The sequence below is a fragment of the Camelus dromedarius genome, chromosome 2 (assembly GCF_036321535.1).
Source record: "Camelus dromedarius isolate mCamDro1 chromosome 2, mCamDro1.pat, whole genome shotgun sequence".
Taxonomy (NCBI): Eukaryota; Metazoa; Chordata; class Mammalia; order Artiodactyla; family Camelidae; genus Camelus; species Camelus dromedarius.
The window spans coordinates 32,080,782-32,096,833 of NC_087437.1; the positions used below are offsets into that span (position 1 = coordinate 32,080,782).

At 40.5% G+C, this 16,052-nt stretch overlaps 1 protein-coding gene and 1 non-coding gene across 9 annotated transcripts in view; both read right to left on the minus strand.

The window, feature by feature from the left end:
• The window catches only part of VEPH1 (ventricular zone expressed PH domain containing 1), a 241,986-nt gene that overhangs the window by 128,124 nt on the left and 97,810 nt on the right, over positions 1 to 16,052 (minus strand). For all 8 annotated transcript variants that reach the window (XM_064492326.1, XM_064492329.1, XM_064492319.1 and 5 more), the window contains 2 exons: positions 1,245 to 1,454; positions 293 to 690 (listed from right to left, as the gene is read on the minus strand). In XM_064492326.1, coding sequence (XP_064348396.1) covers positions 293 to 690; positions 1,245 to 1,454 — 608 coding nt within the window. The remainder of the gene's footprint in view (positions 1 to 292; positions 691 to 1,244; positions 1,455 to 16,052) is intronic.
• LOC116155881 (U6 spliceosomal RNA) lies at positions 15,242 to 15,344 on the minus strand. Its single transcript, XR_004139785.1, has one exon. It is a non-coding gene; the product is annotated as a U6 spliceosomal RNA (small nuclear RNA).

Genomic DNA, 16,052 nt, shown 5'->3' on the forward strand with positions numbered 1-16,052 from the left:
GGCCACAGATCTCTTTCCTGAATTTTCCTGAACATTAGGGATGGGAAACCAGAAATAATACAATTTGAGGTTTGGAAAAAAATCAGTGTTGGTGGACTTAAGCAGATTCAAGTAGGAATCAAAAACATGATTGAACTTAATAGGGAAAAAAGCGATTAAAATAATGTAAGGGTGTTTTCGAATTATCTATTTTGCAAAAGATCCAGAAGCATATGGCAATTTATACTATTTGACTTTTTTCCCCCCAGCGATGTCTAACATTTCTAAAGTTTGGGGAGTTCAGGTCACTTACCTTCAATGGTGCACTGGTCCGGGACTGGAATCTTCTTTCCAATTTCCACAGCATACGCTTTCACTTTGCTGAGGTTTTCCTTTAAGTGCAAGTAGAGCTTATCATGGTATTCCACAGGACTTGCGGTTGTCCCTGGAGTTTCTTCCTGATAGTTTTCTTTAACTGTTCCTGGCAAAGTCTCAGATTCTAAATGTGTAACACTTGGGTGTGAAACTGAAGAATTTACCAGCTGTGATCCATCAGTGTCTGCCTTACAGGGTGACCTGGCATTTCCTAGGCCAAGTGGGTCTATTTCTGAAAGAGAGAGGCTGGCTGGAGTATCTCCGCTCTCGACAGCATCCCTATCCTCTGAACTCAAGGCACTCGTTAGCACAGTGTGCAAAGCCAAACTCTTTGACCTACAATACAAACAAAGGGAAGGCTGAGGCAGGTAAAGAAGTTGAGCTACCATTTACTGACAAGAAAAAGAAAGAGTAACAACACTGGGACAAAAGTTACTTCCTCTAGGGTATCAAACTCAAAATTGGTGCTGTTAACAGCTTTGATAAAACATACAAATTATGTAACATGCCAAACCTTTGTAGATACAGGCCACCTCCCAAAACAAAGATTTAAAAATCAATTTCACAGCCAAACTGGCTGGGAAATGGTGGACTTACATATTTATACTCTTTTTTTCTACTTTCATCAGAAATCAAGATAAGCTTTTAACAGTCATTGTCAATATAAGCATATTATATTTAAAAAGTGTTTTTTAAAAATAAGCCATAGGTTTATGATTTTTATTTGTATTCTTTTAATATAGTGAGCTTCTATGGATAACAAAAGCACTGTGGATGAATTTTTCTATAGATAAAAGATATTTAAAAACCACTTCATGAAAGTGTGATAACAAAACTAATAGCAAACATGAAGTATCTACTTTTAAAAATCAGCCAAACAAAATTTATACCTGTTAAACCTAATGTCTTTTCTTTCTTCCTTAGAAACTTGGTCCAAACTGTATCTTCTGATAGAGCCAGGGGTATTGCTCTCAGCATTTATTTTGTCTTCAAAAGCCTGTATTTTAACTTGGAGCTTTTCATGGTCTTCATTTTCATCTACTGGGAGCTTGGTTTCTTTCAGCTTCTCAGGAAACGCAATTTCAGTGCCATTTTTTCTCCTAAAAGAACGAAAATCATTGCATTAGATGTTCATCACATTACCCTTCAGCAAAGCATTACTCTTTGTTTAACTGCTTCTTATTCAAAATTGAAAATTGTATCTGCTCAATTTTTATTAGTCATTTAACAAATATTTATTGACTAATTACTATGGACTTAGGTCTATGAAATTGCTTCTATAGCATATTCTGCCAGAGTTTAACATTGGTGTTTATGGCAACTTTGTATTAGAAATACTTTTTGAGGGATTCAGAGAATAAAAAGCAATTTTTATGGTCATCGACCATATTCTTATTTAGCTCTATTTTATGAAGCAAAAAAACCTTTCTGAATTTTAATATGTTGGAGGAAAGAGGTTTTCCATGAATGATATTAACAGTTCCAAATATCTTTTATAGTAGAATTTATAAAAACACTCTGTGGGCCATTAAAAGTGCCTTCTTTAAGGCAGAGACTGTATGTGAAATAAGTTTGTAACACCTCTAAGGGCTAACACAGTGCCTTAGATAGAGTAAGGCCCTATAGATACGCTGCAGAAATAGCTCACTAATGCGCACTACGGTGCTGAATGATTAGAAAAAAGTAGCATGCATTTACCTTCCCTTACCTGTCTTTTATTACTGAGCCAGCCTAGAGCTACTTTTTCTGTTCAGCAATCACTATCAATCATATCACATGGGGTTAGTATTACTTCTTTCTTTACAATCACAAGGGTTAATAATCCTTAGAAATCCGTTCTCCAAGATGGCTTAATAATTCTGTTGGTTTGTCCTGTGCGTATTTACTTGGTTTTTGTTAACATTTTTCCTGGAGGTTGAGGAAAGGGGCCTCAAATTTACAGAAAAATCCTGGCTTTTTCAAACATATGGCTATTTTCCCATAAGGGTCAAAGCAAACCTGGCATAGTTTTTTAGTGAGGGTGAGAGAAGACAATTTTGCCTTTTTTAATGGCACTGCTTATTAGGGAAAACCAACACAGAAAGCCTGGTGACAATCTTTTTTTTTTCCAGTTACATTCCACCCATTCTGTGGCCATGTCTGTGGTGGGCACCGTTGAAGGTTAGTTGGCAGGACTGGACCCTGCAGCTGTTCTGGCTGGGCTAGACAGGGGTCCTAACCTTGAAAGAGGGTTCATAGTTTTGGGTCCTCAGTGGTTGGAATCCCCCTGATAATCCAGCCTAGGGAGAGATGATGGAAGGAGAGCCCATCATCCATTAGGTAGCCAGGGCATTGTTTATCATATAACAAGCTATTGCTGAGAAAATTTAAATGCATTTTTAACATAATTTTTATAGGCCACCTATAGTTTTGCATACATAATGAAAAACTTATTTTCCATCCCATGTTTGACTAAAATATACATGAATAGATTTTAAGAACCAGTTCATGGGGATACAGACTCATTCTGAATGTGTTTCCCTTTCTGACGTACACATATATAATGCTGGCTGCCCACAAACAGATGGGAGGTTTTGACATCTTCTAGCCAGAAGATTCTAAAAGCTAGATTTTTACTCCTATTATAAATAAAACCAAGATAATGCTATCATTGGATATTTTACAAACCATGATGATTGCCAAGGTTAATTTTAAAAGATCCAATGAACCCTCTCAAGATGACAAATTTGTGCAGGAGGTATTTTTCTATCTATAATAGTCCATGTGTAGTCACTAAACTGAAGTATTTCTCTGTTTCCTTGGAACTTAATTACATTTAAAAAATAAAAGTTACCTTTATTTTTGAACAGAAATTTCGATAGCTGGTGTTATTAAAATTAAAAATTCGTAAAGCACAAAATATACTCCAATATGCATATATCAGATATTGAGTATTATGCACATTTTAAAATCTCAAAATATATGAGTTGTTAGAGGAATACTTTTTCTTGAATTTACTAGCTTTTTCTTTCTACATAAAGCTCTGGTTGTAACAACAGGTAAAATAACATTTTCTTCCCTCAAACTTCAAATTTCACAAAATTATAGTAAATCTCCCTTGATAATTTTATTGAATAAGTTTCTGATTTTTAAAAATAAAATTTTCTTACATATGGAGATCTATTTCATGTATTTTTCATGTCAATTTCCCCATCTATAAAATGGAGATAATAACTGTAACTCACAGGGTTGTTGGGAAGTCGAAATGACAGATCAGTGTGAAGCACTGTTCCTAGCACAAAACAGGTAGTCAATAGGTGTTACATTTTTTTATTATTATTATTATTATTATTATTATTATTAAATTATTACTATGATTAATTCCTCTGGAAGCTTTATCTGTTCTGTCTATGCCTTGTGTTGCATAGAAAGAAACCACCAGTGGTTTAGACACAGGCAGATCAATATTCCATATCCTGGAGGGCACTGATGTCCCCTGGAGAAGGCTGTGGCATAAGACTTTAGCAGAGGATAGTCATTCAGCTCCCTTCCCCTGCCCCTGTCTCCATACCAAGTGTTGGCTATTAAGCAGCATGGCGTGACTGAGTCAGAGCTCTTGTACCTGGGAGGATGACTTCTTTCACCCTCAAATTGCCTTATAGCATCTCTCTGAGGGGACTCTAGTCATGAGAGAAGTTATGGGTTATCCCTAGACATCTGCTGACCAAGTGCCACTGGGACAGGGTTGCCAAGTAAAATACAGGATACCCAGCCAAATTTGAATTTCAGATAAACAACAAAACTTTTTTCAGTATAAGTGTGTCTCTAATGGGACATAGTAAAAAATGTGTTGTATTATACTCAAATGACTATATTTATACTAAAAAATTACTTGTTCTCTACCTGAAATTTAACTGCATGTCCTGTATTTCTATTTATTAAATCTGGCGACCCTATTCCTAGGTAAATCCCTGCTGCTCAGTGGGCAGGGACCTATAATGCTCATCCCTGTTGCCCTGTTCCTAGCACAATGCTTGGCACTCACAGGTACCTGAAGTGTTTGCAGAATAAATGAACTGAGACCACCTATTTCTGAAGGTTTCTGAAGGCAGCCTGCTCCCTGCACTCACCAAAAAACCCTCCAGAAGTCTACCAGATGTCCATGAACCCCTGGCCACGTCTCCTGGTCCATGGGGAGTGGGGGGTACAGCGGTGTCATTTGGTAAATATCAAATGTGGAGAAAAGCAAGGAGCAAGAGTGGGAGTAAAAAGAAGGATTTGCAGAAGGCCAAATAGGAAGAGTGAAGAGACAACAATAAAATGTCTGGGCCAGAAAAGTGATCTCTAGATATGAGGCCGATGATTGTTCCCTATGAGCAGGATTCTCACCACAAAGACTTTCTCTTATACACAATCTTCTGTTTTTATGATTTGGATATCTGTATAACACAGGAGTCAGGGGATAGGGGTGGTAATGAAGAGTAACCAAGGCAGCCAAAGCTGCAAGGTAGACCAGAGAAAACTTTGTCACTGCCATCAATCCACCTGGATTTGTCACACGTTCAGCTAGCAGGGAATTAGAACAAGTCTGTTTCCACTAAGTTGAAAGGTCAGAAAATGGTAGATAGAAGTTTGAGTTTATAAACATTCACTGCTCCTTTACTTCTTCTCCGCTTGGTTTTTAAATTTAGTATAAATAGATAGGGAATCTGAAAAACAAAGATCTTTTCCAGAGATAAACTGCATTCCTTCTAGAGCAAAAAAAATGCATCACAAATGTGAAAGCACTAGTAGAGGGTTGAGCCCCTGGACCTGTGTGCATTTACTTGTGGGTGGCTGGAGATGGGGGGGCGGGGGTTGGGCTCATGCAGGGGAGTTGTTATTTCTTCTCCATGTGTCACTTTTAACTCCAGAGGTAATTTTACAGAAATCTTTGTCAGAGTTCTATAATTCCCTAAATATTAACTTGGCTTTAACTCAACATGCCACATTACAAGAGGCTCAGATGATTTCCAGTCTGAGCAGTTTCTGGTCTCTGTTGCCAAGATAAAGTTTTTGAAAGCACCCTTTAGGGATACCTTGGAGGGGCAAGAGGAGGCTTAATTTCCTCCCTCTTGTGTGAGCGGGGCTCCCCCTTAGGAAGGAATTGGTCTCACTGCTTACTGCTCTCACTAAGCTGGGAGATGAGACTATAAAACTGGCAGAGGTGGAGAGACTGGCAGCCTCTTTTCCTGGCTCCTTAAATCAAAGCAAAATAATATTAATTAACTTTTGATGAGCTTGGCTTATGATCCCACATCCAGGATCTGTACTCCTGCAGAGTTAAGCTTGTTAGAAGAGAAGTAGGAGAACATAATGGATCAAAACGACACAGGAGTCCTAAACTCTTAGGTTGTTATGTTCCTTACTCTTCAGCAATTTCTTGGGTCATCAATCATCATAAGAATGACAGAGATGATCCCCCAGCTCCATAGCGCTGTCATCTGTTTGGGCCTGCAGTGAGTAATGCCACTGTAACAGCTAAACTCCAACACTAAGGGAAAGGACGAGGCTGACTCTCTTGGTACTCTCTTCTACCTCTGACGTCCTCAGTGGGCAAGAGCAGAGACCAGCAGATGTCCAGTTATATGGACACCAGGATACAGAACTTTGCTGAAATGAAATGACTCCATGATTCATTTCATTCACAGAAGATTATTTTAGAGGCTTCAAAAGGAGACAGTTATCGGGAAATGGACTGAACATGGCCTTCCAGGGAAAAGACTTAGGTTCATAACTCCAATCTTCTATTTATTAGTGATGGGCAAATCTCTTTATGACTCTAAGTCTCATTTCTGTCATCCAAAAATAGTAGCAATGATAATACATCATCAGATTGCTGAAAGCATTATTTAAGACAATGGATTTGACAGTGTGGCCTATACAGAATAGGCGTGAAAAAGTCAAATGGTACAACCCTAGGTGGCTACTGCCCAGTGTGGACATTTGACACTGAAAGAAGGCATTCTGTACAGGTAATACCAACCCTGGAAGATGAGCTTCTCCCGTACTAAGCCAGGAAGGACCATACAGTCCCTCCTGTCATTATACGATGCTAAAGTAGATTGTGGACTACAGGAGAGTCACCCTCCCTACTGTGTGAGCATACACAGACTGGAAGATAGAAACAGTTGCTTTTTAAAATCTTTGTACTTTAAATATGAATTCTGAGCAATTGCTGACACGTAGAGAGAATTCTCTACAGTTAGAACAAAAGTTTAAAAGCCCTGGTACGAGCAAGTGATCACTCTAATACAGATGCTCAGTCATTTGCTCACTTTTGTTTTTAGCATATTTTCTTGAAATATAGTTGATTTACAATGTTGTGTTAATTTCAGGTGTACAGCAAAGTAATTTGGTTATACATACATAAATGTATTCTTTTTCAGATTCATTTCCATTATAGGTTATTATAAGATATTGAATACAGTTTCCTGTGCTGTACAGTATGTCCTTGTTGTTCATCTATTTTATACATAGTAGTATACTAGTGTGTATGTGTTAATCCAAAACTCCTAATTTATCCCTCCCCCTCTTTCCCCTTTGGTGACCAAAAGATTGTTTTCTATGTCTTTGAGTCTATTTCTGTTTTGTAAATAAGTCCATTTGTATCATTTTTTTTTTAGATTTCACATATAAGTGATATCATATGATATTCGTCTTTCTCTGTCTGACTTACTTCACTTAGTATGATGATCTCTAGGTCCATCCATGTTGCTGCAAATGGAATTATTTCATTCTTTTTTATGGCTGAGTAATATTCCATTACACACACACACACACACACACACACACACCCCACATCTTCTTTAGCCAATCATCTGCTGATGGACACTTAGGTTGCTTCCATGTCTTGGCTATTGTAAATAGTACTGCTGTGAACACTGGGGTTTTTTGAATTAGAGTTTTCTCTGGATATATGCCCAGGAGTGGGATTGTTGGATCATATGGTAACATTATTTTAGTTTTTTAAGAAACTTCTATACTGTTCCCCATAGTGGCTGCACCAAATTACATTCCCACCAATAGTGTAGGAGAGTTCCTTTTTCTCTGCACCAGATGGATGTTCTCTAAAATTTGCAATATTATTTGCTCACTTTTCATTCAACCAGCATGAGAGAGAATGGGACACAGAAAAAGATCAGCAAAAAGTGCAAAGCCCCTGTCCTTGCTGCTCAAAATGAGGTTGCCAGGCCAGCAGAATCAGCATCACCTTCTAGGTTATTGGACATGCAGAATCTTGGGCTCTGCCCCAGACCTACTAAGTCAGAACAGGCACTTTAACCCAATCCCTAGGTGCCCCACTGACAAATTCAAGTTTGAGAAGCAGTGGCCCAGGCAATGAAAGAAAAGAATCTGAAGCAGACCATGGTAAAGGCACTTTCTCTTGACCAAGCAAGGCTGCTGAGGGTTTCCCTAATTCTATAGTGAGGTAAGACTTAAAACAATAAGCTGTGTGTTGTTTGGAGTTGGTATGTGGTAAAGTGTACATAGTTCTCTCCCATTCTCTCCCAAAGACCCTCAAGCCTTCTGGGGTCTTTATGAATTCTGAGGTAAAGGTACCTTTCCACTTTTTGCCCCTGATAGATACTAGTTCAGATGGACTTCAAATCATTAGTCAAGATTCCTGAGACTAACATGGGCAGACTGGGTGAGCAGCAGCCTTGAATCCTAACAAATTGTCAGCTAGATGCGAAACTAGTTACAAAAGCACTTAGTAAACTATAAAAGAATACAGCAATGTGAAGTAGTAATGTCATCAGAGCACACTGAATCAGGGGTAAGAATTGTAGAGACAACATTCTCCTTTTCTAGGCTAACTTCATCATCTGGGAACATAAGCAGATAAAAGGGGCTGGTAGTGAGGATTAAGGGGAGAGTATTTGCCATGAAAATGCAACCACTGGGTCTGGACATGGAAAAAGTTAAGACATTGTCACTTGCCATCATTTGACACTGGAAGAGCAGGGAAATGGTTAAGTTACCTTTTTGATACATCCTCTCACCAGGTCTTCTCATTCTTCCAGAGAAGCAGGCCCTAATGCCAATTCCCTTTTAAAGATGGAGTAGCTGAGGCACAGAGATGTCAAGTAATTTACTGAAGATCAGCTAGGAAACCCAGCATTAAACACAGGTATCTGCCTCCAGAGCTCACCCACCTAAAACACCCTCCCCCACTGGCTTCTCAGTAGGCATTTCCTTTAGTTTGCCTCTGAATCTACCCCAGGAAGAAGTAATACATATTATGGGATTGGTGACAACATAGTAACCAACAAGAATGTACGCTAATATCGCTGAGTAACATTCTGTAGGAACAGACACCAGAACAGAGTTGACATATAATCACTGAGCAACCCTTCCCAGTGATCTGAAAAATAAATTTTGGTGTCCTCTTTAAGAAAAACTGAAAGGGGTCCAAAACTCAGGAAATGGCATGCAAATAGCAACATCAGAGTTCAATCATGATGGATGCCAAAAAGGAACAGAGAGCTGTTCGGGAACCAACACAGCAAATAGCTAGGTAATCAGGGTCCAGTAGAACTGTCTTAGCCTCAGCTGTTACTTTCCAAAAGGGGCTGTCGAGGGTCAAGTCCCTCTTACCTCTCCTCCCAGAGCACAGGTTTTCTTTTCCTCAGGCTAAATCTTTGATGTTCCCTGTCTTGTGTCCAAGGGGAAGCCAAGCCATAGAAGCTTGATGAAAACCTGTTTTCTTTTTTGCGTGTCTTGGGTTTTGAACACTGCTGCATTACAGGAAAGGGGTCTGGTCTCCCTGGTCGCTCACTCCCCTGTCAGGGCTGCCTCGCCTCCACCTCCACCCTCTTTGTCCACACTGGCGACTCAGCCCCTCTGGGGCCTCACACTCACTGGGCCTGCTTCATCAGCTGCTTCAAAGCTGATAATGATGTCTCCCACCTACCTCTCTTGCTGATAAACGAATTCCTGAAATACCTTTACAGACCTTCACATCACCATAAATGCTGCTTTAAGGAAAGACAAACGGTGGAGTAAATGAACAGCAGATGGAACATAAATGGTACCACATGTCAGATTTAACTTCTTCAGTGAGAAGCAGGGCAAAAAACCGAAGCCCTTCCTTCCCTACGCACAGAGGAGTAACAAGAACCACAGCCACTGCCACGAATGGTAGCTCTGATTTTCTTTGTATACAAGTGACCACAATACACCTCCCTAGATTGAAAAGATACAGGGTTTTTGTTTGTTTGTTTGTTTTTTAATGAAAACTCTGGCTACCTTAGTGGGGTGACAATGCATTCAGCTTTTCCTAAGCAAGGGGCAACACTGACCAGAACATCACATGTTTCTAATTATGGTCCTGAACCTCCTTATGCACATTTTCTGAGCCAACAGTTGGTCTCAAAGAATCAATTTCTCTTTGTATTAACATGTTTTGCCTAAAAAAGTGGGAATGTGTGTAAGCACTTTATAAAGACTCTATTTTCCTTCCATAGAGCATAGGCTCTGAATATTAGCTCTCTCCAGCTTTGGGGAGACTGGAGGGGCACACAGAAAGATACTGAGCATTTCAGAGCAGGACTGTAGGCTTGGAGGAGTGGAGAGGCAATGTGAGCTGTTGCAAATCAAAGGAGAAAAGGTCACCATGGGCATGGGTGGGTGGGGAAGACCTCAAGGGGAATGGATACCAGACTACAGTTCTGGAGAAGGCAGCCTTCAGTGGGAAAAGAGGCCCAAAAAAGGTATTCTAGAAGGTAATAATAAAAGTTAGTGGGCTATCACTTGGGGGAGGAATACGCAAGTCACCCTTGACATTCCTTTAAAATTCCTTTGAATTATCAATGTGAATACTGTGAATCTAGTCCACTCTAAAATTTGAGACCCATTGGACTAGACTAAAGGAAGAAATGAAAGGAAACTCTATGAGCTGATGTCTGGGCATTTACACTATTGCCCCTCCAAGAACCACATAGGCCTAGAGGTGAATAGGGGTTGGGTAGAGAATGTTACTTTGTTCTTGCCCACCCACAAGATTTTCTCCATTATGCTTTAATATGAAACCTCTATAATCCTACTATATATTAAAAGACTGTTGTTGTGAGAACATAAAAATATAACATAGTAAAAAAGCTCCTAACACTGAATCTGTCATGTGGTAGGAGCTGGTTAAAAGCTTGATCAGACTTGCAGACACAGCCTTCTCTGCAAACTTGGAGAGAAGAACCTGGCTCCCTGCTCTCTGCAGTTTTGCCCGTGGGCTCACTAAAGAGCCATCACTCCCAAGCTCCCAGATTATGCCTCCAGGGACTGTGATTCACACCAGGGTTGGGTTCTAATGTGACTCCTGGATGTCAAGATGGGAACACTGGAATGATAGGTTGCAAAGAGTGCCACAGTTGGAAAAAGGTCTGCACGTTGCTTTGCTACACATTCTGGACACACACTGACTTAATTCCCTGTTCTCCCTTGTCATCTATTTCTTTGATGTTCAGTGCATGAAATTTAGGATAAACCAAAACTCTGGGGTCACTCTAAGGAGGGCAGATTCCTGGAGTCCTTCTCTTGAGAACGTAATCTCTTTATTCTATTTTCCCTTCATTCTCTCCCGTATACTGCTGTTTTATTTCCTTCCCTCCACTGTCTTATCACTTTCCATTTACAGGTTTCCCCCATTATCCGAAAGTAAAGGGCTCCTATGAAACCTTTCCTAAACTGAAAAGATACAAAGAGAAGAAGCAATTACCCTCTTTTTGGTAAAAGCAAAAATCCTCTTTGGATTTCTTTCTGTTAGTGAAAGTAGGTACAATCATCTCTCCATATCCCCTGTTTTGCATCCTTGGATTCAACCAACCACAGACTGAATTTCAAATTTTGATCCGTAATTGGTTGAAATCACGGATGCGGAACTAGGCTATACTTGGAGGGCAACTGCGCTACACCATTTTATATGAGGAACTTGAGGATGGATGGACTTTGGTATCCATGGGGGTCTTGGAACCAAGACGACTGTACTAATGTAGGTCTTCCCTAAAAGTGAAGGGATGTAAAGTGAACTTTTGAAAAGTGAGGGATACCTATACCCCAAAATCAGATTTACACTTACCCAATTGGTTTTCACTATATTTTACCTTTCATTGTCTCCCCACCATCTCCTGCCTGATTCTTAAAAACAAAGAATAAAGACAGTCTCACCACTACTACCATCAACACGAAAGCAACCAAAGAACGCACCACCCATTTAACCAAGCCAGAGGTTTGGCAAACCTTTAATCACATGCTTTGTGTTAAAACTTTTCTTATAAGTAACTTTTCCCCCCATGACTTTGATGGCTTTGGCTAGAGTTTGAAAGCTGGATGTGAGGGAATTGTGACCCAGGCCTGGGACTTAGGGCTGTGTCAGGGGCCCCTTCTCCTCTCCCGCTGCTCTCCCCTGGTGCCTTCCTTTTGGCACTCCTTTCTCTCTCTCTTTCCTCATTTATTTTTACCTCCCCACCCCTGCTTTCTTTCCTCAATTTCCATCCCTCAGAGCTTCCATCCCTAATTGGGGCCTGAGCCTAACCTCCAACCAAGACCACCTGTGACAAATTGTCCCCAATTCTGATGGTGCCTGATTAGAGGAGCCTCCCTGGCACAACATGAATTTGGCAAAGGCGTCTTCTAGTCCAGCGATCACTGACTGCTCAGCTAGCACACAGTTGCTAGGAGCCACCCTCTCCTTCCCCAGCTTTCCCTGGGTCCTGGCAAGCAAATGATTCAATGGTTAGTGGCTACCCAGCAGGCTGCTGAGGGCTCACACAGTTTCAAAAGGTATAGATCTTTTCTCCTACCTGGACACGTTCTCTAGTTTAATCCACAATTGCTGTTATCTTTCTTTTGCTTCTCCAGAATTAATTTCCACATCTAAACATTTTTCTTGGCTGTCCTGTTATTTAGCCTCTGTTGGTTTATTATTTAGATATAAACATTCTTCTTAAAACATAGAAAAAAGAGAAGTGCAAGTGTGCTTACCTGGTGCATCAGATAAAACTCACCCAGTTAATTCAGTTATTTGGCACAAAGGAGGTTCCTATCTCCTTTAGTTTTCCATTCTCTCTAGGATGCTAATTGTTTTTCTTTTGATAGTCTTGTAATTTTGGCCTGAAGTCTAAAATCTGGCCTGCTGGGATATGTGTCAGATTTGTAAATTAGATGACATCTGTTTTGAATTTTATCATCTTTAATTTTCTTTCAAGCTCACTTCTCTTATTCATTTCCCCTTCAATTGTAAGGATCAGACTTTGCTGGATGCTTTAGACAGAAGTGTAGACCTTTCTGCTTTGGGGAGCACAGATTAAAATTACTGAAGCTAAATGATCACAATGAAGGCTATTCAGAGAAAAGATGTTGGGAGAGAAGCCTTAGCAACCATCCCAGAGAGGATGAGCAGCTGATACAAAAGGCTGGCTGTCCACACCAGCCTTTTTAGGTTCCCACCGAATAATTACAATCGATTAGAAGGAGATTGACAGTGAGGGTTGAAATGGGTGAAATATTTTGAATTGAGAGAGCCTGAGGTGGTGGCGGTGGTGGTGGTACATGAGGGGAGTGGTGACCTTTTATCTTTTTACATTTAATTTATTTCTCAGAAAAATAATAAAAGGAGGAGAGATGCATTTTCCCAATGCAGATCCTATTTTGACAATGAGACTTTATTTTTTTTCTCCTATCTACACATTTCCTAAATTCTTTTCTTGGGGAAATTGTTTACTGCTAATTGAATCGGGCCAACTTATTAAGAATCATTTTTCCTGTCAGAATGCCTAATGTAACATCCTTGTATAACATGTTTTTCTTTTATATAAACCTTTTACACACATGTAATCTCACAGACAGTCAACTGACCTCCTGCAGCTTTGCATGTGTAGTGGCAAGAGAGAACAGACAGACTGCTGGCCAGGATACAGGCCTGAGCTCTCACCTCTGATGCACACACTGGTCATCACTGGAAGAAGAAATGAGCAGGCTGGCTGTGTGCAGAATACAAAGTGGCTCCCTTGAACCCCAGCTGTAGAATTTCTAAGCTGAATTTCTGAAACCACATCATGAAAGTTGGCTGGCAATGCCTTTGAGCTTGCACAGAGATGACAAATCCCTTCATGATGTTGGCTTTGGACTTCTTGGATAATGCCATGTGTAGGCTGTTGTCAGGCAGCTCATGAGTCTGTGAAGATGCTGTTTTTGAACGGGACATGTATATAGCAATAGTTCTTAACTAGGGGTGATTTTTGTCTCTAAGGGGACATTTAACAATATCTGGAGACATTTTTGGTCATCACCACTGAGGGGGAGGGTTGCTACTAGTGTCTAGTGGGTAGAGGCCAGGGAAGCTGGTAAATATTCTAGAATGCACAGAACAGCCCCACAACCAAGAATTATCTAACCCAAATTTCAGTAGTACCAAAGTTATAAACCCTGGTATATATATCTACACCTATATTGAACCAGGCAACAACATATTTTTGTATGCTCAATCAAAACTACAGTGTTGAGAGAAAAGGGCACTTACCGTCTGTCTTCCTCAGATGAATAGCTATTGTTGACTCTGAAGACCATCTTGGCCAGAAAATATTCTCTGTGTGGAACGAGCCAAGAGGCCCTCCCAGATGGGCTCCCCTCCTGTCTTTTCTTGGTTATCAGCATCCTCTCCCATGTGTATGCAGTCACTCAAGCTAGATAGCTCTGGGTTTTACTCACCCTCCTTCCTTTTTCCCCACTCCCCCTCTCACCAGTAATCGTTTCTTCATAATTCCAAGCTAGCTCACTATATCGATCTGTCCTGACTTCTTAGGCTCCCTGCTGCTGACTTAGCCTAGGCCTCCCTCACAATGGAGGGAGCCTATTGTCAAGGCTTCAACAACAGCATCCTGGCCACTCTCTCTCTTGCCAGCCCACAGCTCCAGCCAAATCCATTCAGGGCTCCACTCGTTAGCCACTTTCTCATCCTTTAGTCCTTTACTAGAGAAGCATTTATTGAGTGCCCACTATCAGCTGATTACTGTGCTAGAAGCTGTGTTCATTCCCTGAATTAAAATCTTTCCAAGCCTCCATGTTGCTTACAGGACAAACTCCTTGCTTCTCTGAGAACCTACCTCTGACCTAACTTTTCTGTTTACTCTCCCACCCTCCACTGATGTATTCACTCCATACGTGTTGAACCAACAGTTTTTCCTTAGTCTGGATCACACACTCTTAAGTTCTTTCATCTTTGCATGTGTGGGGCATCCTTTCTATTTCAGGTATCCTTTCAACCCTTATCTGCATAACTTTCATTCATTCTGTACAACTTAATCTGGTACCTATGCAGATGCCTGGCACATGGAAGCTACTCAATAAACACAGAATGAACTTAAATTTCACCTTCCTTGTGAGACATTCTTGGGTTCCCTGGCTGTCCATCTCTCATGCTCCACAGTCTGCTGTACACACTGCCACTAAAACCCTGGCTCATGCTTTGACTGCGAGCCCCTTGAGGAATGGCATTTTATGTCTTATGTTTTGTTTTATGTCTCTTGGGACCCCCAGGCTCTGTGCCATGCTGAATCTAAAGTGAACCCTTGGGACTAAATACTCACTATTTTCTCAAGATGGCTTTTCATGTTTTTGGAATCCTGTTTTAGACCGGAAATGATATGCATCATTTGTAATCCCCCCAAACTCAACAAAATTTGATGCTAGTATCAAATGGGCCCTGTCCCTTGTCCACAACTGAATACATTCCAATGCACAGGATTTGAAATTTGAGGCCATCCTTTTTTTTTTTTAATTGAAGTATAGTTGATTTACAATGTTGTGTTAATTTCTAGTGTACAGCATAGTAATTCAGTTATACATATATACACTTTCTCATATTCTTTTTTAAAACATGAAATGCTCCACAATTTGCATGTCATCCTTGTGCAGGGGCCACGCTAATCTCTGCATTGTTCCAATTTCAGTGTATGTGCTGCTAAAATGAGCACCTGAGGACATCTTTTATCCCTTAGTTACTGTGTAACCCTGGGAAGAGATTTAACCAGTCTCTGAGCTTCTGTTTCTTCTTCTGTAAAATAGGAATAATGGTAACTGCCCTTCTTAAATTGTAGGGCAATCATGAGGATCAAATGAGGGTATGAATCTGAAAATACTTTATAACTTCTAAAGGTCATAAAACTTTTCAAGTGCCTCCCTATTCAATACACAGCACAACAAAGTAAAACCCATCCCTCAAGCTTGCATGATCTTCTTGATTTTTCTCCACAAACTTCTTGTAAGGGCCAGATTTGCTTTTGTATCCACTCTCTCCCTTCAGTCCCAGGCATCCTGTTTTATGCCCCGCCATACCACTGGCAGCTCACTCACCACAATTATCAATAATTTTCTAGTCGCCAATATTTGTGGACACTTTTCTGTCCTTCCTCCATTTCACCTGACTCCAGTTTGCCTCCACTTGCAATGTTCCCTGTACCAGGGCCAGAGTGAGCTTCCTCAAACATGAATTCTGGTCATATCCTGCCATGACTCCTCACAGTTTACAGGATAAACTTCAGACTCCTTAAGAAGGTATGCCATGTCCTTCATCATCTGGTCCCTGCCTACCACTCCATCAGTGTTACCTCATGTTGCTCTTCTTGTTAACACACACGCTAGCCAGACAAAATGACTTCTGTTTCCAGAAAGTGCTGTTCTCT